This window comes from Epinephelus lanceolatus, chromosome 10 (genome assembly GCF_041903045.1).
Source record: "Epinephelus lanceolatus isolate andai-2023 chromosome 10, ASM4190304v1, whole genome shotgun sequence".
NCBI lineage: Eukaryota > Metazoa > Chordata > Actinopteri > Perciformes > Serranidae > Epinephelus > Epinephelus lanceolatus.
In genome coordinates this window covers 9,047,579-9,071,674 of record NC_135743.1, presented here as the reverse complement: position 1 = coordinate 9,071,674, position 24,096 = coordinate 9,047,579, and the positions used below count along the sequence as shown (strand labels likewise).

The window sequence follows — 24,096 nt, the reverse complement described above, 5'->3', positions numbered from 1 at the left end:
AGGTAACGAAAACAAAATGATTTATATTTTCAGGTGATTACACACTAAAGAAGACACACTTATTATATTATATTCCATTTCTGCCAATAAATCCCCCTAAATCCTGCACTGGACCTTTAATATCAAGTAATAACCATCTGTGGATCGGCCATAACTCTGTATAGTTTATATATGAATATTGTTCATGCTGAATTAGTTGTCAGTCCGAAATCCAGCCTGTAGGTGCACTCTCGATACACGTGGACTGGTGTGGAGCTAGTAAACCTTGGTTAATTGTGGGATACATTTAGCTCTGAATTCCTATTCAAAGGTGTCTTGGGAAAAAGTGCAAATTACCTGTAGATTGATCCCCTTTTTCCACCGAACTTAATGTGAATATGTGGGTTTTTAAATGTGGGAAAACCCCTTAAAAAAAGATGACAAACTCCTTTCCAGTTTCCAGTAAACCAGAGCCCTGTTACAGCCCCCCCGGTGTGTCATGTCTGACATTACTGACAGGCTGGAAAACAGGTTAGTAAACAGTAGAAAGCAGCATGGAGGCCAGTGAAAATATTATCTTTTTATATCTTTTACTTATTCAGTCTCTCTTTCTAACTCAGTGCCTCAATTTTGAACAATGAATGAGCTCTGTTGAGATGCGGACAGACGATGTTTTGTGGCGTTACGTCCTTGCATCGTGCCAGGAAAGGAGCTAAAATTAGCGCGACCACCCATGTGTCATATTTCCATCACTGCCAATTGGAGCTGGAGCCCATAAATACTTGTGACTGCTGCAGAATCATTTGGAACGAATGTCGAATGTAACTTGTCTCATTGAATACAAAAGCCAGATGTTAGTGGGTTTTTTTCCAGTGGTAAAGGGCTTGAGTGTAACGTGTGTTGCCATTTTTTAGATGTAGGAAACACTTGACTTCTGGCAGTGTGTGAACATGCACTCAAGTCGTCAGGACAGAAGGTGAAGGTATTGGGACTGACCCTTGCTTTGCAGGACCATCCTGCCTACAAAAAAACTGACTGTACAGGCTTGAATCACAACTTTAAAAGTAACAAGTTTTTACAACAGTGTCCTGCACACTGATCCATTTAAATGGGGACCAAGTGAAACCAGAAATCTGTGTTAAATCTACCAAAAAATTTCAAAAAATTCAAATTCTTTAACAGCAAGCGACCAAAATGCAAAAATGTAGCAGTAAGTCACTTGTTCCAATTGTTTTCCAAGATATAGTCTTTAAAAATATCTCAGAAAAAGTGAAACCACATTAAAATGATGTGACATTTCCGACCCAAATGACACTTTCTCAGCCCACTAATAGCATTTTAAAACTGAACCAATGACACTGTTACGTTTGCAGACCGGTTCAAAGCTGTTTCCACACTCTAAACCTTAAACTGATAGCTGTGAAGGTAACTTTAGAGCTCAAAGCATGCATGAAATATCACTTTGTGCTTTCTCTTTCCTATGCACCACTCGCTGTGCCTTAAAGAAGCTTTCAGGTGCATCCCGGAGACTCACAGTAACATCATTTATATACCTATAGCATAACAGCATTATTGAGTGGGAGAATGACTGGAGGGAAATGACACCTCGTCATCTGGCATGAGTCAAATGGCTTTGAAGCCTGTCTCGAGGATATGACTAAAGACTTGGCTCCATCTGCTGGTTCCAAGCTAATAGCCTGCGTGACTAAATCTGATTTGATTAGCCGCTCCGTCTGACACTTTAAGTCTCCAAAAGTTAAAGTATTCAATACAGAGAGAGAGAAAGAGAAGCTTGAATCACAATGAAAGGAGGTAATAGTGATAAAGGGCAAACTTCATCTTCAGTGGCTGCGTTTGCATCACAAAGTCACTCTGGTGCATTTCCAGATTAAAGGAGAATATTGGTGTCATTTAGTATTTCGGCCCATTTGCTATTGGCCACATTTTGCAGTTTAATTTTTACACTAATTGTCAAACATGGAATAAAATGAACTGCTGTCTGTGGTGGGAAGTAACAAAATACATGTACTCAGGTTCCTATACTTATATCCTACTACAGTTCAGAGGGACATAATGTAGTTTTCACTTCACTGCATTTATTCAACACAATAATCTGTAGATTAACTGATAATGAAGATAATCATTAGTTGCAGCCCTGTAAAAGTGTGACACTAACAAGGGCAATTTTCCTGCATTATGAGAACTGTAACTTTGATAATTTAGATACAATTAGCCCATAATATACTACTTACATTCTTTTACTTACTTTCCCTTGAAATGCAGTGTAGGAATGAGACCTAAAACCCGAAAATGAGTTCGCATTTTAGCACTTTTGGTTGCCTCATCTTTAAGTCAGTGGGTTTTTAGTTAGATGCCTGAAATAAGGTCTGTGGTTAACACAAGTTAAGAGATTTTCATGTTTTGTTCCACAACACATTATACCAAAGTAAATATTCCACTTGTGAGTTTTGAAGCTTTTATGTGTCTCCAAAAAGGTGGTTGCTAACAAGTGGCTAAATGAGACTACAGCACGTCATAACGCCGTACACGGCTTTCCCACCGTGCTGTGGGGGGCGACGTTAAGTCATGCAACTGTGTTGTAGTTCATTTGTTGACTAACGTTAGCTTTTTATTGCTGGTGACTGCATTTATGCTTCAAAAATCATAAAAGTAGTGGTCGTTTGTGAAGATTATTGGAACAAAATATGTAAGTATTATAAACTTTTGTTTGCCACAGAGCTTTTTCTGCAATAATCCAAAATCCAATAGAAAAATCCCATTGGCTTTTTGACAAGGAAACCACAGGAAATGCTAATGTCTGGATTGGCCTACAAATAATCATCATCCCTGCAGCACTGTTTTCATATTGTAGCGCTGCTACGTTTTACTCTAGTAAAGGATCTGAATATTTCCTCCAATCAACAACTAGCTTGTTATGATTGATGAGTCTTTTATCTTGTTAATAAAGTCTAATATGTGTTCATATTCATAGTTAAGACAGCTCTTCTGCGTGGGTTTGGTGCTGATTTACTGGGCTGTCTCTGTTGCCTGGGAAGAGGCACTGCCTTAAAGACTAAAGTTAGGGATCCAAAGTTTCTCGAGGCACGTTAACACAAGAATGTCAAATCAATTGGCAAAATGTGCACTGATAAGTATTTGTGGCTGTTTTTAGGGAGGAATACGGTAAATCCAGCAGCCCAGAGGTGAGTCTAAGCAGGTGCCACTACACCTTTGTCTCAGAAAAAATATTTCTTAGAAGTCATTTCTTGGCCAAGACTACATCCTCCTGTCAGTGTCAGGCAATTTACAGTACAGTAAGCAAAATGTAGGATAATCACAAAGGCCGCCTGTGACTGTTGAAAAGTTTTGTCTGCATCTTGAGTTTAGACTGCAACACTCCTCCTGCTCTTCAGGCGTGCTCATCCAATCAGAGAACCTGAAATATTCATATGAAAACACTCAACTCAGCCACTATGAAGGAAAAAAAAAAAAAAAACTTTGGCCAAGCCAAAGTGGGGCTTCACATTTACTCTAATGGATTATCTGGCTCCTGTAATTTTCAAGTCTGTTGAAGCTGTTTTCATGCTACAACAGTGAAATGGGCAAATAGTTTCCTGTGAAGGGAAAAAAACAAGTCCTGCTATTTCCAGCTACAGTGACAGTGTGCAAACACCAGGAGGAATAATGGAGAGGAGATGGGCAACACAGACCACTGGCACAAACTTAATAAGACACCAATCTATCCTTTAAGCCCTTTTATGTGCACGTTTGATAGCTTGTGATTGAGTTTCTGTTGCCATGAATAAAACAATAAACAGATTATTTCTGTCCACAGACAAAAATGTGTTTTGCTGCCAGCTCTTCTCTCCCTCTTTGACTCAAGTGGTCTCTCGTATTGAAAAAAAAAAAGACGTGATGATCCCCATATTGCTCCTCTTCTGTCGACATTAAAGAATCATACCAGGTGTTTTACATGTTTTAACCCATTTACTACAAGTCCCATTTATTTCAGATCACAGTTAACCATTTATAACTTTTCTTGCCATTCCAGACATCCACTGGTTTTCATTCTTTTTTGACAAGATGAAACTACATCAGCAGACTTAATTATGCTGTGTTTTTCATCACAGTGAACAGGCCTTACCTTAAATGACACTAATAATAATGATAATAGTGATAATAATAATTATAATAATTATTCTTTTCAAAACTGTTACAAGGTGCTTTACAATAACAGCATAGCACGACGCAAAAACACAAAAAGATTAAACCTAAATAAAACACAATAAAATAATAAATGATTCCCTGAAAAGCTATTTTTCAAACTAGGTATTTACCATAATAATAGGCTATAGTGGGCGACATTGTTACTCATTTTGGCCTTTTTTTATATGATAATTTATTTACTTCAGTGTTGCCTTTTGTTTATTTTTTTCCACCTGTTTGTTTCTGCCTACACTTCACTGAATTTGAGAGCTTTCTGTGTCGAGGAGGCTCCTCTACTGAGCATATTCATGAAGTTCTATAATTTAATGTCGTTATTGGTGACGGTTTAATTCTGCAAACACACAAATTAACAAAATACTGTGCAGAATTTTTAAATGATAGGCACTGCACTGCCACACAGTGATTAACTCTGACAAACATTAATGCAGCTTACACAACCTGCCAATTGGTTTTCGTACCATTGGGAAAAGAATGGAGACCACTGGCAAAATGGACAAATATTATCCACAGCATGCATTTGAAAATTGTTTGTATTTAAAGGGCTAAAACTTGCAAACACACTGGTATGGTCCTTTCAGGTGCACTGTTCCAATAATTCTGTGAATATGAACACAGACTTTTGAAATCACAAGTGAGAGGAGTGAGGTGTTTCCATGTTTTGATGCTACAGGCTTCCTACTGTATATGCCAGTGTCTCTGCTTCAGCCATGTTTGTGTCACATACCTCAACAGGGGGCAGTGGTGCGATATACGTTCCTCCTGCCACTGGACTCGAACCGGCAGCCCTCCAGTCTCCGCCCCAGTACGAGAAGGGGGAGGAGGAGGAGAAGGCGGCAGGCGAGTGGGGCAGGGTGAAGGATATGGAGGGGGAGAGGGGCAGCGAGCGGGGCAAGGGGGGCGTGCCGGGCCCTTTCTTGGAGCCCTTTTGCTGCTGCGGCTGCTGCTGCTGGCACAAGGTGAAGGAGGGGGAAACAGCCAGGGAGAGAGGGTAAGGGTGAGGCGGGGTGCCGCTGGCCCGGCGGCCACAGGTGTGTGGCGGGCCCAGGGCGGGAGGCGGGAGGAGGGACAGCGAGAGGGACGGAGGCAGCGAGCGGGGCCGGGGACAGGGGGGGTTACTCACGGATTGTCGGAAGGGTTGAATTGGGGCAGTGGGAGGGACCTCCATGCTGGGCTGCTTCCCAGTGGCTATGCTCTTCCTCCGGGCGCGATGATCTGAGAGACAGAGAAAGAGAGAGCGTCGACAGGTGAGACTCTAATAAACATCACGGGAAGAGAAACATCCACCGATAAAATGAGGACAGAACAAAAAATTACCACAGGTACTGACACAGGTAGAGCGAGAGGATGTGGAGAGAGAAAGATGAGGCCATTGTGGAAATAAACAGCTACGGGAGAGCTGTTATTGACAGTCTGCCTGAAGGAATGAAAGAGGGCAGGGAAGAATATGAGAGCCAGATAGAGGTCAAAGGTGTGCGAGGCAGAAATAAAACCATGGCGGGTCACACTCATCCACCGGCACTACTGCTGCCTCTACAGCTATACACACATAATAACGCAAATTCGTGGAGGGGAGGAGGTTGACGAAGTGGGCGAGAGACTATTGGAGAGATAGATTTTCTGTCTGGACGTCAGATGAGGCGAATGTTAACAGTCTGCATGTTGAAGGGAGCGGAGAGGGGAGGGACCAGGAGATGCACGGATGGTGAGGAGCGAGCATTAAACAAACAAAGCACTTATTGACTTCCGTCAGCGAGCCGATGCCTAATGCACTGGTCAGTAAGGGAATAAACTCCTGACCTACGCTTGATGGATGACGAAGAGAGTATAAATGTACAGTCAGAGAACACAGAAGACAAAACACTGGAGACCTGGTTGACCTGGCTGGCCTGTTTAACCACTGCACCACCAACACATTACATCAGACGTCAATGTTGTCAATGTTGAATGCACACTGCAGATATTGCCTGTTTTTGACAGTGTTTTCCATTCCCATGCCCTGTTGTCCTTTGACCAAATGTTGAAAAACTCAACAAAATATGAGGACTGCAGGTCTGCCTCTGCATCACTGTTCTCAGGAGAAATTCATGTACATGCACTGTATGATGAACATGACTTTTGAGACAGCCAGTAAAAAGAAAGAAGCCCACATGAGGCCCTCATGTGTCACAGAAAAAAAAATACAAATCTCACTGGGTGTCTATAAATCCATAAATGCTTTGGCTACAAACATATCTCAGACTTGCCTGTCAAATATGAAATTGTACCGCACTTGTGAAGCAACTAAGCAGAGGACCTAAGGTGGCAGACTAAAAACCCACTCTGTTCTGCCTCTCCATCTCAGAGCTCTAACTACAGACTGTACTTTTGCATTTTTTGTAAACCCACCACCACGCACACAAAGAGTGTAGAAGCGTATCAAGAGAGACAAAACTCAGACCAATTGCTATAACTAGGTATTGCTGATCCAATAACCAAAATTCTGTTACTGTAATGCCTATTTCTCATCTAAAATATCTACAGAAATATATTTTAGTGCACTGTTTGGCTGTGATGCGAGAATTTGTGAATAGGAAGTGGGCACCATACTGTTTCCCGCATTGTAAAACAGAGGCTGAAAAAACTGAGATCAAACAGTAAAACTAGGCAGTGTTGATCAAATATGAACAAAGATTCTGTTACTGCCTATTTCTCACCTAGCATATTTAAGAAACGTATTTTAGTTTACTGTGTAACTGTGATTTGAGATCACTTGTCACTAGCTGGTGGCCATATTGTTTCCTGTGTCAAAACGGACAAGCTTGTACTATGTCACCCACCAGTGGGAGCGTTGATAATCCGGTGCGGCACAATGCATTCTGGTAGTTGTAGGTATTCTGCCTCATGAGCAAAAGCAAACACCACAGCTCTTTTCCTCGGTTTTCTCTGATCAAGTAGCAGCAGTTTCTTTATAATGCATAGACAGCCGAGACAATCTTTCCAGCAGTAAAATACTTCTTTATGTTTTATGGTTTTTGATATATCTAGCATCCATTTTCCTCCCAAGATTTTCAAATAACTCCTTTTACATTAAGGATTTTGAAACTGTTTTCCTGAACTAAATGTTTCCAATTTTTTTCTTATGTGTAAACACCATAATCAGTCTTTTAGTCTTTAGGTTTGACATCTTTTTAAAACAGTCTATGTGTGTGGAGAACTTTGAAACTGCTTTATTGTTGTGGCAGTTGTGCTATATAAATGTTTGCTTTAAAAACACAAAGACGATTTTAAAAAATTGGTCACACACACAAAAAAAGAAGCAAAGTTATCATTATTTCTGCACTGATGCCCCTGAGACAAATCCTTAAGTATATATATGATTACACTGATGGGCCTATTTTGGCTTATTTAAAGATAATTTTTTTTATCATTTTGCCTTCATTTGATAGTGACAATACAGATACAGACAGGAGACGGAAAGGGAAGAGATAGAGGGGAATATGAGACGCAACAAAGGTGCCTGAGCAGAACTGAACCAGGTTGCTGTTACGTGGTGTGCATCGTAACCACTGTGCTACAAGATGTCCATATTGTCTCTTTTTTAATCAAATATCAAACATCTAGAAGTCAGTATCGTCCACCACAACACGGTGGTGATGGACGAGCTACATGGAAACACAAACCTGCAATTAAAATAGAAAAACCTGCAATCAAATCTTCGTCATCTTCATTTTTCCACAAACATCTTTTTGACATTATTTTCTACCTTAATTGCAGGATGACACTGAATGGGAGCAGGGAGGGGATGTTGATGGTCTCAACATCGGCCACGCTTTGGAAAGCAGAGCTAGATGGTAAACAAACATGGCACCACACCGGTTAGGTAAGACAACACGTTTACATTTCGTTTTCTATATGTTCTCTGACGTTTATCCTAACGACATGAGGCGGTCTTTGTGGGAAAAAAAGCTTGTTTAGTGGACTAACTTTGCACTTGAAAGGATGCCCGTTCAGTTACGTTTTAACAGGTCTGATGCTACTATGCGCCCCGGCTGTATCTAGGCTAACGGCTAACATGCTAACTATCATTTTTATGTCACTAGTCACTTGAAACAAATTTAGGACGATAGCAGACAGGTTGAAATAAACCGAAATTTCCCTTTAAACGTGAATATTTTCTGGTTTCTTTCCTCCTCTATGACAGTACACTGAATATCTTTGGGTTGAGGATGGGATCTTGGGATTTGGGAAACACTGATCACCATTTTTCACCATTTTATGACATTTCATTGACCAAACAATGAACTGATTAGTTGAGAAAATAATAACAGATTAACCCACAATGAAAATAACCATTGGATGCAGCACTATAGTCATTGAGACATTTCACTAAGAGACACAAATATGAACCTCGTGGTGGCACTGGAGCAAAATTCACTCTTACAGATTTCACTGGATAAAAGAAAATTTCGATCTGCTGGTGGGGCTAAATGAACAGCAGGAGAAACACTAAAGCTATCCTCTGAGGATCATGAATGTCTGCACAAAATTGCATAGCAAACCACCCAATAGTTATTGAGATATTTCAGCCTGACATTGTCATGTGTGGAGCTATGCAGGAAAGGAGTACAAATAAGATTATACCAGAATATGTAAAGTTATGAAAAGTCAACAGCATGTTGCACATTTCCACCAGATGAAGCATTGTGTATAAGATCACAATTATTTATTGGTAATTGTTGTGTTTTTTATACATGTATGTGCATTTTTAATGTTAAAAAATTAATATATTCAGTCTGATAATGCCAGGGGAGCCATAATTTATGCCAATAATTCTTAACGTCTCCATACTACAGCAGGATGATATCAAAGCCTACATGGTTCTTTCCTTCATGTCTTCCTTTTCTTGTAATCTCCCTTTTTCTTCTGCTGCATGGTCCTATCAAAAAAATCTAAGACATACTAGTTTTAAATATAAGTTGGTTACATTTGCCTATTCTTAATTCTTGTCATTTCTCCAGCATTGCAGCCGATCTCACCCTGACTCTTCATGTCTATCTCTGATCTTTCCATTGCTCTCTCCCTCTCTCAGCTTCTTCTGTCACACAGTCACACTAATACTCAGACACACACCTCTTCTCTCCCACGCAGCTATTTTACATAATTCAAATAGTGCATTTATCCCTACCTCTCTCCAGCCCCTGATCTCTCTCTCCTTTTCTCTCTCTCATTTTCGTTCTCCTCCTTGCACCCTCTCCTTTCTTTCGCACCGTCCTCTCGTTCCCTCCCCATTCAGACATGTGTGGCATCTAGAACCCTCCATTTTCTCCACATTACCTTCGTCTGTATTTCTCTTTTATCCTCCTCGCCCCTCTGCTTTCGTTCTCTTTCATTTACCTGTCCAAATAGCGATCTTTTCACCGCCTGCCTGCCCGTCTGTCTGTCTGCAATCCTAACATTTTCTCCGACCCACGCAAGGTGGGGAAAAGATGACCACGAAGGTGTTTGTCACCCATCAGAGACATCAAACTATGCCAGTGTCTCTTTGCCCAAATTCACAGCTTCAAAACTACCAAAGCAAGTCTGTAGGCTGGATGACTGACTGGTGGAGGAGTCTTCTAAATTACTCTGAGAGAGCAGCTATGGTACATGAAAAGGTTACTGACAAATCACAGGAGGGGGAGAAAACTCAACATCTAGCTCCATTAAAAGGTGTCAAGAATGTCATGAAAAGTAAGTTCATTTTAATCCCCTCGAAACTGTGCTTTTCTGGATAGGGTTAGGTAAAGGCAAACTTTTCTTTTGAAAAAATGTAAATCGACACTGAGAGGGAAGATTGGTATATTTTCAACAATTCAAGGGTACTGACTGGCTAAATTGTCCCAGGAATTGATCTTCTTTAGTTAAGAGATATTGAATGAGTCTTGGGGGCATGACCTTTGGAAGCTTTCTTCAAATCATTTATCTTGTGTGTGCCATCACTCACTTGCAGCAGTACTCAAGGTTTCTTAGGTGTTTGTTACTCCACAAGAAGTGTTAATTAACAGCAATTATCATGGGTGCTGCCCCGTACGGCTGGAGGTTATGCCATCATTATGTATGCATCATAACTGCAGCCATCTCAATTAAGAGGCCTCAGAACAGTGATATCAAGATCCGCTTCAGAATATATTGTTTCCCAAACTAATTAGTTTCTCCTGGAGGAACAGATTGTGCCAAGCAGAGAATGGTGATTTAGGACTCAACTGGCATCGGGCTCGCTGTGAAAAAAAACAAAAGTTTGGGACGTTTCTGTGGGTTTAGCTATAGACAGATCACAAAACAAGCAGTCTGGGAGTTGGTGTACTATCTTCACCCTTTAGGTGATAAGAAAGATGAAACACTCTGTCCTTTTAGTGCCAATCTGGAGTCACGAGATCCAGAGTGAGTATGTGTTTTATCACATCCTCCAATAGAGGGTTTTAATGTAGTTATGATTTCTGTTGGAAATCAACCAAGTCTTTAGTTGTGTTCTCATATGATCTACACACAATGTGTGGACAATCAGTTTCTCTTCACACATGTAGAACATAGCAGATTATCCTACATGGTGTGGTGGAAGCGTTCTCACCTACTGGAAACAATTACGTTTGGTTTAGGTGAGGGATGGTGTCTGGTAAGAGCATGAAGAGGGCAGGTCATAACATGGATTACACCACAGTCACATAGCTGGTTTGTAATTTGGTCATAAACTACAGTGTAGGGGTGTGCCATATCATCTTGTTCATGATAATACCGGTATAATTTGTTGACGCACTGACGTCATACCTTACGTCATTATCCAGGCCAACAACAAGCATGGGTGAAAACTAAATTATTACCAACTTCGTGGTGGATCCAAAAAGGAGAGCAGCTTCAGTGTGGAATAAACTGTGGTGTCCTGATTGTTTAATGAGCAGCCCCGGATTTCTCAGACTCATTTACCAAGTCACCGCGAGTGACCCTCCCTGCAAACGGAAGTCAACCAGCGACTCAGTCGGCAGCAGCACAGCCTCTCTCTCAAGTCATTTTTATCAAAAACCTCAGTAATGTACACCTACGTGACGCTTGTGGGTGGAGAAATATTTTTGCAATTCTTTGTTCTTAAATCAATTATAACATTTTTTTTTTACTAATTTGTCATATTGTCAAGAGATTCTTTATTACAAAAATACCCTAAAATATCAGGGTGATATTATTTCAGGGCCATATTGCCCACCCCCACTACAGAGTCTCTTGCCATTCCTTTAATTTGACCGACAATTTTTGCCTTTCCCGACAGAAATTCCTGAATCTCGTCATCTCTCTAATTGGACATTTTTGCCCCATCTTCTTTACCCTTGGATATTTGTTTTTTTTTTTCCAGTTTGCACAAGCCTCATAAAAATGTCACCAACATGCCCACTCGCCCACTGCATTTTCTAGAAAAATACCTGCTCTATTCACACATGGGCTCAATCAGACATTACACACACATTTCACCAGGGAGCTGGCAGGATAAAGTCTGTTTAATGTGCGGTCCAACTGATTTGAACATTTGCATTCTCTTGTACACCTCCTCTGGGTAAAGTCTAGATAACTCCGGGTTTGCAGTGCATGTTTGAAAGGGGCTTTTATCTGCTTTTCATTATTGCAGCTGTTGTCGCTTTCCCCCTAATGTACAGAAACTTGCTATGAACAGACCTACTTTTTATGTTTTAAAGAGCATGTGTTGTGATAGGACTCCCTACAAAGACTACCCCATAAACTCTAATGATTTGAATCAGAGTTCACATGTAAGCTGTTCTAGCAGTTTAGTGTGGGATGGCTGCTCTGCAGGTGCGCTGGACTGTGGTGTTATCATAATCTATCTCTCATAATCATATGAAAATATCTGTAATAATGTTGAGTATTTAAAAACAAAGAAAAGCAGGAGCCACAAGCATATGACAAAATATTCGGCCTAGACTGTCAACTCAGAGTCGACTTGGAGAGATATATAGAGGCTGTCACGCTGTGATAAACACCTGGATGAATTAATGTGATGGCTTTAATGAGCGCAGAGTTACAGTATGTTGTAAAATTGTCAAGTGATCCGTAAGCAGCAAAACAAAACTTTATGTTGATTACTCTTCACAAGTGATAAACTGTCTCACTAAGCACTTTGTTTATACGGAGCCACTTGCAGCAGTTGTGTTCACATTATATTTCATTCAGAAAGTGCTGAGCAAGAATCCCCACTGCCATGTAAGCAATTACTTTCTTAATCTCAAAAGAGACTGTGAAGCAGTGTTGGGATTTAAATGCAGTTTGACCTCCAAAACATGGTATTTCTAGACCTCACCAGTGAGAACACACTGTCTGCTGTTACTTAGATCTGCTGTATTCACACACACATGGGATGGAGATGTGAATGGGGCGTACTAATCCTTCCTTGTGTAATTCGTAAGATTGGCCACAGAGGGCAGATTACTGTTGACTCATGGTATATAAATCATGACTATAATTCACAGCAACACAAAGCCTTACTGTGAGCACTGTGCAGTGGTGGCAGTGTAAAAGGTTAAATGCTCTTTCATGTATTTAACCACCCCTCACTAATACTGCTGGCAATGATTTGCATATAGTAGAAACATGCAATAAAATGCATGAATAACAAGCATGTTTGACTGAAACCTGATATTACAAGTGGCAGTGAGTTCATCTGTAGTGCTTGTTATTCATCAATTTAACTAACTATCTGTTAAAGTGTATTATTTACTTATTATCTCCGCCAGGGAGGTTATGTGTTCAGCTCAGTTTGTGCAATTCTCTGTTTGTCAGCAGGATTACGGAAAAACTACTGGCCCCATTTTCATGAAACTTGGCAGAAGGGTAAAGGAAGAACCCATTCAGTGCTGGAGCAAATGTTTTTTTTTTCTCTCAGCTCTCTGTTGTTGAACAGGGTAGTTGAAAGTCTGATAGAGGAGAACCATACATAACTATGGAGCACAAAGGTATTTTTGTATAATTCCAAAATTATGATAACATACTTTAAAAATCAGTGTTATTATGCAGGTTAGCTTACAGCCTACAGGGGCGACCTGAAAGGGAACCAGAGGGTGGGTGTTACGCTTCAGCAACAAGGCTGTCCAACCACCATGGGTTGGGACAGCATTAACAACGGTGCTAAAAGCCCAACAGTCGTAACAACTGCAACACTGCTGACAGCGCTAACTGTGATTATACAGTGGTGGAAAAAAGTTTTCGGACACCCCATGCATTTGTGAAATATTGCATTAAGAATCACTCTTAGGTCTTCAAGTGCAATTTCTTTTGGTACAGTCACAGCCAAAATACTAAATAAATCCTTTGAAGCCATTAAAAACTTAAAATTGATTGGTTCCATAAAAATACATAAGAAATTTTGAGTATTGGGTCATTTTGGTACCAGTGATGAAGGTCGTTCTTTTTATTAAAAGACACAATTTTTGTTGCCAAACTTCCTGTCTACATAAAGCCAGCACATTTGAAAGTTCTTCAGACACAAAAATGGCTAAAACAAGGAACCTAACGCAGGAAACACGCCTGAAGATAAAGATTCTCAGCCAGGAAGGGTACAGCTGCCGCCAGATAGCCAGGAAGTGCAGATGCAGTCCTTCAGCAGTTGGATACACTCTGCAGAAATACAGACAAACCAACAGCTTGGAAGACAAACCAAGATCTGGGCGTCCAAGGGTTTCTTCAGCAAGAAATGACCGCATCCTGATCCGCATGTGCAGGCAAAACCGCTGAATGACATCACAGGAGCTTCAGCAGCAGTGGTCAAACCAAACTGGTGTCCAGTGTTCCACCCGCACTGTACGTGGCCGACTTTTAGATCATGGGTTAAGGTCCTACAAGGCTATCAAGAAGCCCCTGATCAATGAGAGACAGAGGTTAGCCCGGCGTCGTTGGGCCCAGGCACACAAGAACTGGACAGCCAGGAATTGGAAGAAGATTTTGTGGTCAGATGAGTCCAGTTTCCAGCTTTATCTTCCTCCTACTAATGTGAGGGTACGCAGAAGGCCAGGCGAAGCATTATCTCCAGCATGTACAGTACCTACTGTCAAGCATGGTGGAGGCAGTATCATGGTTTGGGGATACATGAGTGCTGCTGGTGTTGGTCATCTCACTGTCTGTGATGGCACATTGAACTCTACCAAGTATTGTACCAGCCTCGAAACCCACGTGCTCCCTTCTGCGCGTGCACTGTTCCGTCGAGGTAAAAACTGGATGTTTCAACAAGATAATGCCCCTTGCCACACATCCAAGGCCAGTAGAACTTGGCTGCAGGAGCACAGTATCCAGGTCTTAGAGTGGCCAGCTCAATCCCCGGACATGAGCCCCATTGAAAATCTGTGGTGAATTATCAAAAGGTCTGTTTCAAAGCATAAACCAAAGAATTTAGAAGAATTAAAAGCAGTAATTCAAGAAGAATGGGACAAGATTACCCCTCAACAGTGTGAAAGGCTCGTGGGGAACATGCCAGCCAGGATTAGAGCTCTACTACGTGCCAATGGCAGGACTACTAAATATTAATTTGATGATGTGATGGTTTATTTATTTTTTGTTCAGTTTTGAACACATTCTGTTATTTGTTGACTTTGATACCGACAATGTTGAGAACTGACATATTGAAACTGTCAAGAATTTAGTTTTGTTAGTTTTTCTTGTAAACAATAAACAAAAAAATATAATTTGTATTTGTTTGTATCTGTCTAATGCAGCCACACCTTTTGAAACACAAAAAAAGATTTTTCCACAAATATTTCATGATAATATTTGAGATTGTGTAAAATTTTAAGGGTGTCCGAAAACTTTTTTCCACCACTGTATACTGTAGAGCAGTCTACACTGACTAGCTCGTGGTGATGCCAATAAAAGTTATCAGCTGCAAAATTATTGTTCTTAATGTTGTATATTGCACCTTTAACATTGCGAGATGGGGCATTTGGCCTTGGCAGAGGTCTGAGCTCTCTGTGTGCCGTTCTAGTTTATTTACTGGTTTGTTTATTAAACAGTGGACATTGTTAAATATTGCTGTAAATTCTCCAGAATAAGCCATCTGTTACATGCAGTGGTCTACCAAAAACGAATACTATATAAATATTGAGGCAGCAAAAGAGAATATTAATGTTAGCTAAGACATTCCTTAATAGTATTTGTATTTTTTCATGACAGCTCATTCAAGATAGTTTTAAAATATGTTCGGTTCATTCAAAATAAAGGTTTGATCAGCTGATAAAGACCATGAGACATGGTTGAAAGCTCTGGAAAAAGCTGGTACAGTAAGAGGACCTTCAATTAAGATTGTTTCGTCAAAACAAAGGATTCTGTTTTAGTGTTTGTCGAGCAACAAGCACAACTGAACCAACAAATTAGGTTTGTGTCTTTAACGGTGAGTGTAAACAAAATTTGACTGAACCAAAACTCACAGATAGTCCACCACTCAAATCTAATAACTTCTGCCACTTGTAAAATATCCTACTGCTCTACATTTGCGATTGTTTTCCCAGCATTTAGTCCCAAACAAACGTTTAGCTGAAACATGAAAAACATCAAATTAAGATGACATAAACTTTGTACAATAAGATGAAACTTTAGGGAAGCATGATACTCTCATTTTACTGCAATACTACAGGTTGTTCTTTACACTGTTTGTACTTACAAAAAATTATGCACTATAATTCATATACAATCAAAGTAATCCACGAGTCCATATTAGGAGGTGGTCATGGTGGATAGATGGGTCAAACAAACACAGGACTTTGACCAAGGAGACTAGGCTACTGTTTGTGTCCGGTGGGAAACCAAAAGTCAAGGTTGAGTTATTTTAGATTCTGTAGGTTCAGCACGTTATGTTGTCACATGATGACGCCCAACTATGATTCTTTTCCTAAACCTAACCAAACTGATAGGGGTGCTAATTCAATAAGATATCAGTGAAGAGCGTTGATGGTCAAGAAGCCTGACTTCAACTGCCTTAATTGTAGGTCTTTATTGTTTTCTTTAATCACTAATATACACCACGTACTATGCTGAAATTTAAGAAAAGCCATCGTTCTCACCTCTCCTGTTTCTTTCAGGCATGCCTACAATGCTAAGAATTCATGTCAATGCCGTGGTATTTACCTGTATGCTTGGTTCTACATGACCAGTATGTATAAACATTGACATGTTTTAGCCACAACACTATTATTACCCTTCTCCTGACAGATAGACTGGCTACCAACATTTAAAGGGGCAATAAGTGGAAATTCATCATTTCTAGACTGAAGAAATTAAAAAAATCGCTATGTGAAGAACTAGAGGTGTAATTTCATCTGGAGTATAGCATGACGTCACACACCCTCTCTGTGTGTTGATCTCCAGCCCATTGTTTACAAGCTGGTCCGGCTGCGTGTTTATGTACGTTCATGTGAATCGCCGCCTCCTCCCTCCTCTCGGAGCCCTTGGCCCTCCCTTCCTACAAAAGGCTACAGCCAGTGCGCAATGGCAGCGCGTATTTTTGAAGTGAAATGGCGGAGAGCGGAATGAAACATTCACCTGAAGACGACCAGGATCCGACATTAACTCTAAAGAAACAAGTTGTCGGATAAAGAAAGGGACAGAACCCAGATTAACATTGGCCTTGCATTTCCAAGGTGGAGAGCACTGCCAGAGCTAAAGGGGCTACAATCTGACTCGGAGCTAGCTCTTCTTCTCCTGGACAGGTACAACATAAAGTCAAATGTCTGTTTTAATTAGTGTTACAGTAACGTTAGGCACATGTCGCTATGTCGATTCAATTAAATTTAATGTTACAATCGTAGCATGGGTTAATGTCCAGAGCTTGATTTATTAGCGGCTCTGTCCCAGCAATGGGTCAGGCGTTACGGTTGTGTTAGGTGAGTAGCCCGGCAGCCCAGCTAACATTTGCAATTAGCATTGTAAATTGTAGCCAGGCTAAAACATTGCTCTCACTCACAGAGAAGAGGAGGAACGTTAGCGTTAGCTCCCGGTGTTAGCACTAGCTGGGATCCGGCGATGGCTCTGGCCGAGTCGGCTGCCACCAGTTACTGGAGTAACTTACAGCTATGGAGCGCTTCTACCAGCTCCTCTAGTCACTGAGCCTCGCCTCCATCTCAGCAAATATATTACATTTATTACAGGTACCATCATCATTGAAATAGGCAGGGGAATAGCTAAACACTGCAGAGACCGAGAGTGAGTGAAAGACATTGCTAACTGCTAAACTAAGTTTAGACAAGGTGAATGGGGGGTTGGAGGGGGAGAGCAGAGGTAGAGGGAGGTGTGGCTCATGACACACTTTGTTTTGGTCAACAGGCAGTGCACAACAGCAAACCTAGCGGTGAAACGATTTCGCTTTTTGCCCCTTTAAAGACCCGCTGCAATGAAAATTATTTTGTCTTGTTAACCTGTCCATGTGGTGTTTCTGCTTCGACATATCATGAGCGAAATAAGAAGTCAGCGCCATGGCTGAGCATTTCTACCTTGGAACTGCAATGACAGTCTCAAAATTATGGATTCAGACAGCCAGGATGTCATATGTCACAAACCTTGGGAACCAATCCAGTGTACAAAACGAGGTGTATAAGAGGATAAGCCAGGCTATGTATTGGTATTTTACATGCTGAAGTTTCACCTTCACTTCAACTTGCAGAGGTGGCCATTGGAAACAGGGTTCATCTAACATCACCAACACGTTATAAGCAGTTTAATGAAGTCAAGCTGAAGGCTCATTTTATCTGTTACTGTTACATTTCTAAGGTTGTAGAGAGCAACGAGCAGAGTCGAAGGTGAGCAGGTACGCTCCAGCTGCAGGTGAGCGACCGGTGGAGGTTGAGGTGGGGACTAAATGTGCATATTCATAGATCTGTGCATACTACATGAGGAAAAGGTGTAGAGTTACACCTAAGCTATTCTAAGCAATGAGGGTTTTTTCATGGTAAAAACTTGTAAATGTGTTATCTTGATGAACAGAGTTGAGTTTTTAAAGCTTTAATCAATACCAGGAAAGAAACTTTAACATCACCTTTTTTATGTTGTATTATTTCCTGTGATTACAGCTGCTGACATTTTCTCTCCAACTAAAAGATCAGAAAGAAAATGGCTTCAATTACGACATCATTAAAGGTTTTTGCTGCACGCAGTTACATCCAATAAAGGCTATTAAGTTACCTCCTGTTTATTTTAGAGAATATTGACACTTCTTTTGCTCATACGATTGATTGGAAATAAACAAGACAGATTTTTTTTTTAAAGCCTTTGTACAAGATTTGACCCCAGAAGAAAGTGGTTACAGAGGTTTGGACACCTCTTATATTTTTAGCATGCACCTGGATTTACTCCACATGCTGCATTATCTATCATTTGGTAAGAGTAGGCACAGAGGGCATTTTTCTCATTTAGGGAAAATGGTACTCTTCAGCTTGAATACAGACCAAAATTCACCCCTCAAACATAATACGCTGAATCTGCCCCTTTTTACACTTAACATGCAAAGAGTAGAGAAACGTGGGCTGCAGCGCGTGCAAAGACTCATTCACAATCAGTGTATAAATCATCTGATCCACCGTCTTTATGGAAATGGCATGTATGTGAGATGGGTGGAGTTAGAAGAGGTATTGAGCAGTGTGACAAATTAAAAAGAAACGGCACGGTCATTGTCTTTTTTCCGACACCTTCATTCTCACTTTAATGGCCGCCTAAATTAACCGAAGCCATTAAGCATTCCTTTTATCAAAAAGTGTTAACAAAAGCATCGGTCTGGAATGAAAAAAGTCTGGATAGGTCCATTTAAATCTATTTCTCACTCACTCTCTTTTTGATCCTAACCCAGGCTCTGTGTTTCGTTGCCATGGCAACACTTTTTTTTTTCTCCTCCTTCCCCTGAAGTACCTTACATGTTAGTTTCAAACGTGCTATACAACAAAGCTCTGAATACAGAAGACACTCATGCAAAGTGTGGAGACATCTGGAGACCTCTTTTGATTCGCTCGTTGTACCTCTTTTAAAGTGCAATTATGAAAATATTGTTTGGAGATGATGTAAAGGCTTGAAAAGCAGACTTGAAAAATGCAGCCTGCCTCACTGAGGTATCATCGTGTCACGGGAGGTTGTGATTCAGTCTTGGCTGGGGTCACGCAGCAGGTAGACATGCTTGTCTCTTTTATTTAGCTGCTTAATAAATCAACCATGTGCTGAAATAACATTGTTCAAGTAGCTTATTCTTACCATCACTGGGCTGAAATGTTTGGAAAGATGGCCAGGTGCACATCGATTAAGAATTTAATCTATAATGAAACAGGGAAAAAGTGTCTCAACAAATCTTGTGGAGTAAACCACACTGGTCAGATCACTGTGATCAATTAACATGTGTCGTGTATCATGGGTGTCCAAAATAATTAATACATAGTGAATTATATTTTTCATCTGATACTTAACATGAATGTCCACGTTCTGAGTGTGAAATTCATCCACGCTACTTTAAAGAACCAATCTTTTGGGTGATTGAACTGAACTCAATCACTCCAACAAGTTCATATCTCAGATCACTTGAGCTCACGGTCAGTTGAGAGTTAAGGTGTAGGGACTCTCTGAGTTAGTGACTGTAAGGTCAGTGATTCGTTCTTGAATGTACTACAATGAACGTGAGCCCTGAGTGACAGACAGTAACTGTTCCCTAGTTAGCAAGCTGAACTGAACATCTGGCCATGTTTTAGTTCAAGAAGTGGGTTCACACAGTAGGACCTCTGGTCAAGCACTGCAAGAAAACGGTGCACATACAGTGAGAGCCCGGTCCCACTCCGAAGTCGTCGAAATCCAGTGCTTGGGCAGTGAGAAAAGGCGTCCTTTAACGTCGGCACAATGCGCATCCGGTTGACGCTATAGCTTAATGGCACCCGGCAGCGTCAGACAAGGACGAAAGCTGAGGTTGCAAAAGTCCAACTGGGGTGGGCAGGAGGGGTCCAACAAACACCAATGTTTTTTTTTCCTAAACCTAACCACATGCTTTCGTTGCCTAAACCCAACCATGTGTGTTTGTTGTTGAAGGAAAAAAAACGTGCAGAAGACAAGGCATGTAACAGGCAGAACTTGATACAGTGTCCCAGAAGGTAACAACCAACGCATCCAGGGTACCTTTCACGTCGTATCTGGACGTGGAAAGTCCATGACAAAACGTCAATATGTGACAAGGTCAGAGTGAGAATGTGTTGACAGTGATTAGTTCACTGAATGTACGACACAGTGAATGTTAGCCTTGAGTGATGCACTGAGTCACTCAAACCCGCCCCTCTCCCTTTCTCTCCTTCTAGTCTCGAAGTGGTAAATAGTACCAAATATTTTATCATATAGTTAGGTGTCACAAAAATATATGTACTGTACATTATAGCGTCGGACCCTTTTTCCTGTTAAAAGGTTTTTTTGGGGGAGTTTTCCCTTATCGGCTGTGAGGGTCCAAAGGACAGAGGGATGTTGTACAAATAAAACTGAACTGAAATTGAACCGCAGCTTTCAGTTGCTATTTTGAGGAAGCAGAAAGCGATTGTGCCACTGACTGACAAAAACCTGCTCTAAAGTGAGAATGGCGCAGTATTCTCCTGCTATTTAAAGGGTGCATTATTCAGACAGTAAGACCTGCAGACATAGGCGGGTTCACAACGCATGCACACTCTGCTGGCTACATCCATGAACGCGTGGTCGGGTTGAGGGTGGGTGAAATAAAACATCATTAATGAGGAAAATATTAATGACATTAGCTAAAATGTGAACATAGCAGAGAGCAGAGCAGAGCTACTATTTGACTCCCCAGTAAGAGAGACGCTGTGCGCATGTACACATGAAGAGCAGCAAAAATTCATTGATAATTTCAGATGCTTAAAGTTTAGTTCTGTTTCCTCTGTCAACTTTAAAGCTTAAATGTACCACGACATTTGCTGCTTCTCTGACTGCATTACTCTCAGCAGGAAACTGCTCACTTCTCCAATTTGCCCAATCTGCCATGTAAATAGCAGTATGCCAGGTGCAGGAGCACCTAATCACTGTGCAGACATGAGGGTGGTGCTGATCTTCTCATGTAATTTTCTGCAAGAAAGCGAGTAAGTGAATATTTACCAAAATGTTGAACTATTCCTTTAATACTCCGCAAAAGCAGGGTTTGAAAGTCAGATCAGAAATACACACAGGGTCAGTGTTGACCAATGATGTGTTTTCATTATCGACTAATCTCTGAATAATTTCTTTGACTAGCTTTGCTCATAAATTGTAAGAAAATGGCAATAACTGCAAATCACAATTTTTTTTCAAAGCCCAAGGCGACATCCTTAAATTGCTTGTTTTGTCCAATCAGCTGTCCAAAAACCAAAAATATTTAATTTGCAATCACACAAAACAGAAAAGCAGCAAATCCTCACAGTTAAGAAACTGGAAGCGGCATGTGTTTTTGATTTTTTGCTTGATAAATGACTAACTGATCATCAAAACTGTCCACTGCTTTTTTGTCAATCTACTGCTTTGCTGGCTAATTATTCAAGCATTTGATCAGCATGTAGACACATCAAAAAGTAACATCTTACATCTCTCACGTACATAGTGTTCATGTGCGCAGACAACCAGTTCATGTGTTCACGTTTGTGCTCATTCTGAATGTAAATCTGATGTCAAGCTGAAAGCTGAAGAGGGAATGTGTGGGTGGCAATCGCTTCCAGCTTAGACCCTCTGAGAGAACTGAGAGAGAGACAGAGTTAAAAGAGTGGGAGGGAGGGATGTAGACACACATGAGTAAGAGGTTGGTTTAAAAAACAGAAAAAGGAACACAGTGTGTGTATGTGTGTGTGTGTGTGTGTGTGTGTGTGTGTGGAGAGGTGGTGGTGGTGGTGGGGGGGTAAGTGTTCATGTAGGAGTAGGAGGGACAGCGCGAGAGCAAGACTGTATGGAGTGAAGACAGGATGACAGAAAAGAGAAAGCTGGTGAGAGGGAAAAAAGGAAGAGAGTGAAATGGAGGAAATGCATCTGGGGGAGCGGTAACAAGAGAGGGAGGTGAGGGGGAGTTGCACTGAGGAAGGGGGAGTTGGATGGAGAGAGGGAGGGAGCACAAGAGCCAGAGATGGAGGCTGGAGAGGGAGTGGGTGTCTTAATAGCGCTGAAACGCTCAGGGCTTTTTGTATGTTTGCCTTTGTTATGATAGAACGCTGGTTGGCTCCCTGTTTGCTTTAGATCCATGAACTGTGAATGCAAGGCAGTCTCTCCTGTGTTCCTCTCATTACATAATTAAATGTATAACTGCTGTCATCTGCAGCCCAGCAACTGAAGCAAGGCACTGGCACTGCAGGGCATTTGGGGTTTGATTCCCTAGTAGCTACATGCACAGGACATTTTGCAGTGATACAATATTTTGTAAACATTTATCTGGACGAGTTGTGGTCACTCGGCGAGCCGATAAAGCTCTGTGGTGGCTGTTCAAACTGAACTGAAAGAGGAAAATGTGTGCTGATGCTGAGAAACACTGGTACAGAGCTGATTTTAAACACAGATAACCTGCGAGCATTCAGTCCTTCATACAGCAGCAGCAGCAGCATTTCTCTGTGAAACCTTGACCTCTCTATCAAAGTCCATTCTGCCATCTGAACAAATTGCTAATGGACGGCGTGCAAACAGCTACAGTATGTTTCCATGTGATTTACAGAGACTACAAGTTAACAGTGTCAGAATCGATTCGCTAAACCGCAGTATAACGTGAGGTGAAGGGCTTTTTATGGTGTTGCACATAAATACAGCTGCAATAACAATTATTATTATCATAGTTGATTTATCTGTTATTTTTACGATTAACTGAGTCATCTTTTAGTCTATAAAATATTTATGAGAAATGCCCCAAGCCCAAAATGTCACCCTCGGATTGCTTGTTGTGTTTGAACATAAAACAATCGTATAAAAGAGAAAAATCTGAACATATGAGAAGCTGGAAACAGCAAATATTTGGTATTTTTGCTTTATAAATGACAGGTGTAGTGCACCGAAGTTCAGTTTACTCATCATGACTCAGTTGTATAATATCGTCTGTGGCTCCAGAGGATAGAATATGAAAAAATATTATGTTTCTGCTTGAGACTTCAAATTTTCAACAGAGGTTTTGTGTTACAAACTGGAGGCGTGGAGTTTGAATGGCGTGGGTGTTTAGCAGCAGTGTTGTGTAATGTTACTTTTTGAAGTAACTTGTTTAATGACAAGATTACTGCCATCATAAGTTAGGGCTGGGCAAAATTCATATCTTGGTATTTTCAGGCCGAATGGCGATACACAATATATATCACGGTATTTTCTACGAAGTGGGCTCCATGTTCAGTTGCAAGCTGAGTTGCTATTTTTGCTGCATGTGTTTTTCCACAGCAGGGCAGGTAAAAGAAGTTTACCTGTTGAAGGTGAGCAGTTTGCAGAGGTGCAGTAAGAGCCTGTTATCTGCAGGTCTTCATCAACATCTCACTGTGGCTGTTTCTGCTTTTACTCTTCCTCCCTGCCGTACTATTACACTTGTCTTAATTGAAGAAAAGCCGCTAACAAAGTTTTGCTAATTCGATAATAAACATATTTTAATTCCTATAGAGTCTAAAAATTAAAAGTCCCCTGTTATTTTGTTATGTAAAAACTTGTATTGTGAAGCACCAAAATAAGTAAATATTGAGTTTCCGAGCAGAAACTTCTTCTAATAGGGCTGAAACAGTAAAATAAAGCAGATATCCAAAGTAAATACAGGACACACAAGAGAAACTACACACACACGGCGTGTTTGACGGGAAGAAAAGGGGTGGTCGGGTGTTGGCTGCCGCAAAACGTCATCGCTACCCCCTTGAGTCCAACGAAGGAGTAGGTGCGCAGCTCTGTGTGGCACCGGGC

At 41.0% G+C, this 24,096-nt stretch overlaps 1 protein-coding gene across 15 annotated transcripts in view; it reads right to left on the bottom strand.

Moving 5' to 3' along the window:
• The window catches only part of syngap1b (synaptic Ras GTPase activating protein 1b), a 217,200-nt gene that overhangs the window by 61,428 nt on the left and 131,676 nt on the right, over positions 1-24,096 (bottom strand). For 12 of the 15 annotated variants that reach the window (XM_033641193.2, XM_078171412.1, XM_078171414.1 and 9 more), the window contains one exon: positions 5,327-5,418. In XM_033641193.2, coding sequence (XP_033497084.2) covers positions 5,327-5,418 — 92 coding nt within the window. Of the gene's footprint in view, positions 1-4,930; positions 5,419-24,096 lie in introns of all 15 variants that reach the window. The other 3 variants (XM_078171409.1, XM_078171410.1, XM_078171408.1) reach the window with 1 other exon arrangement.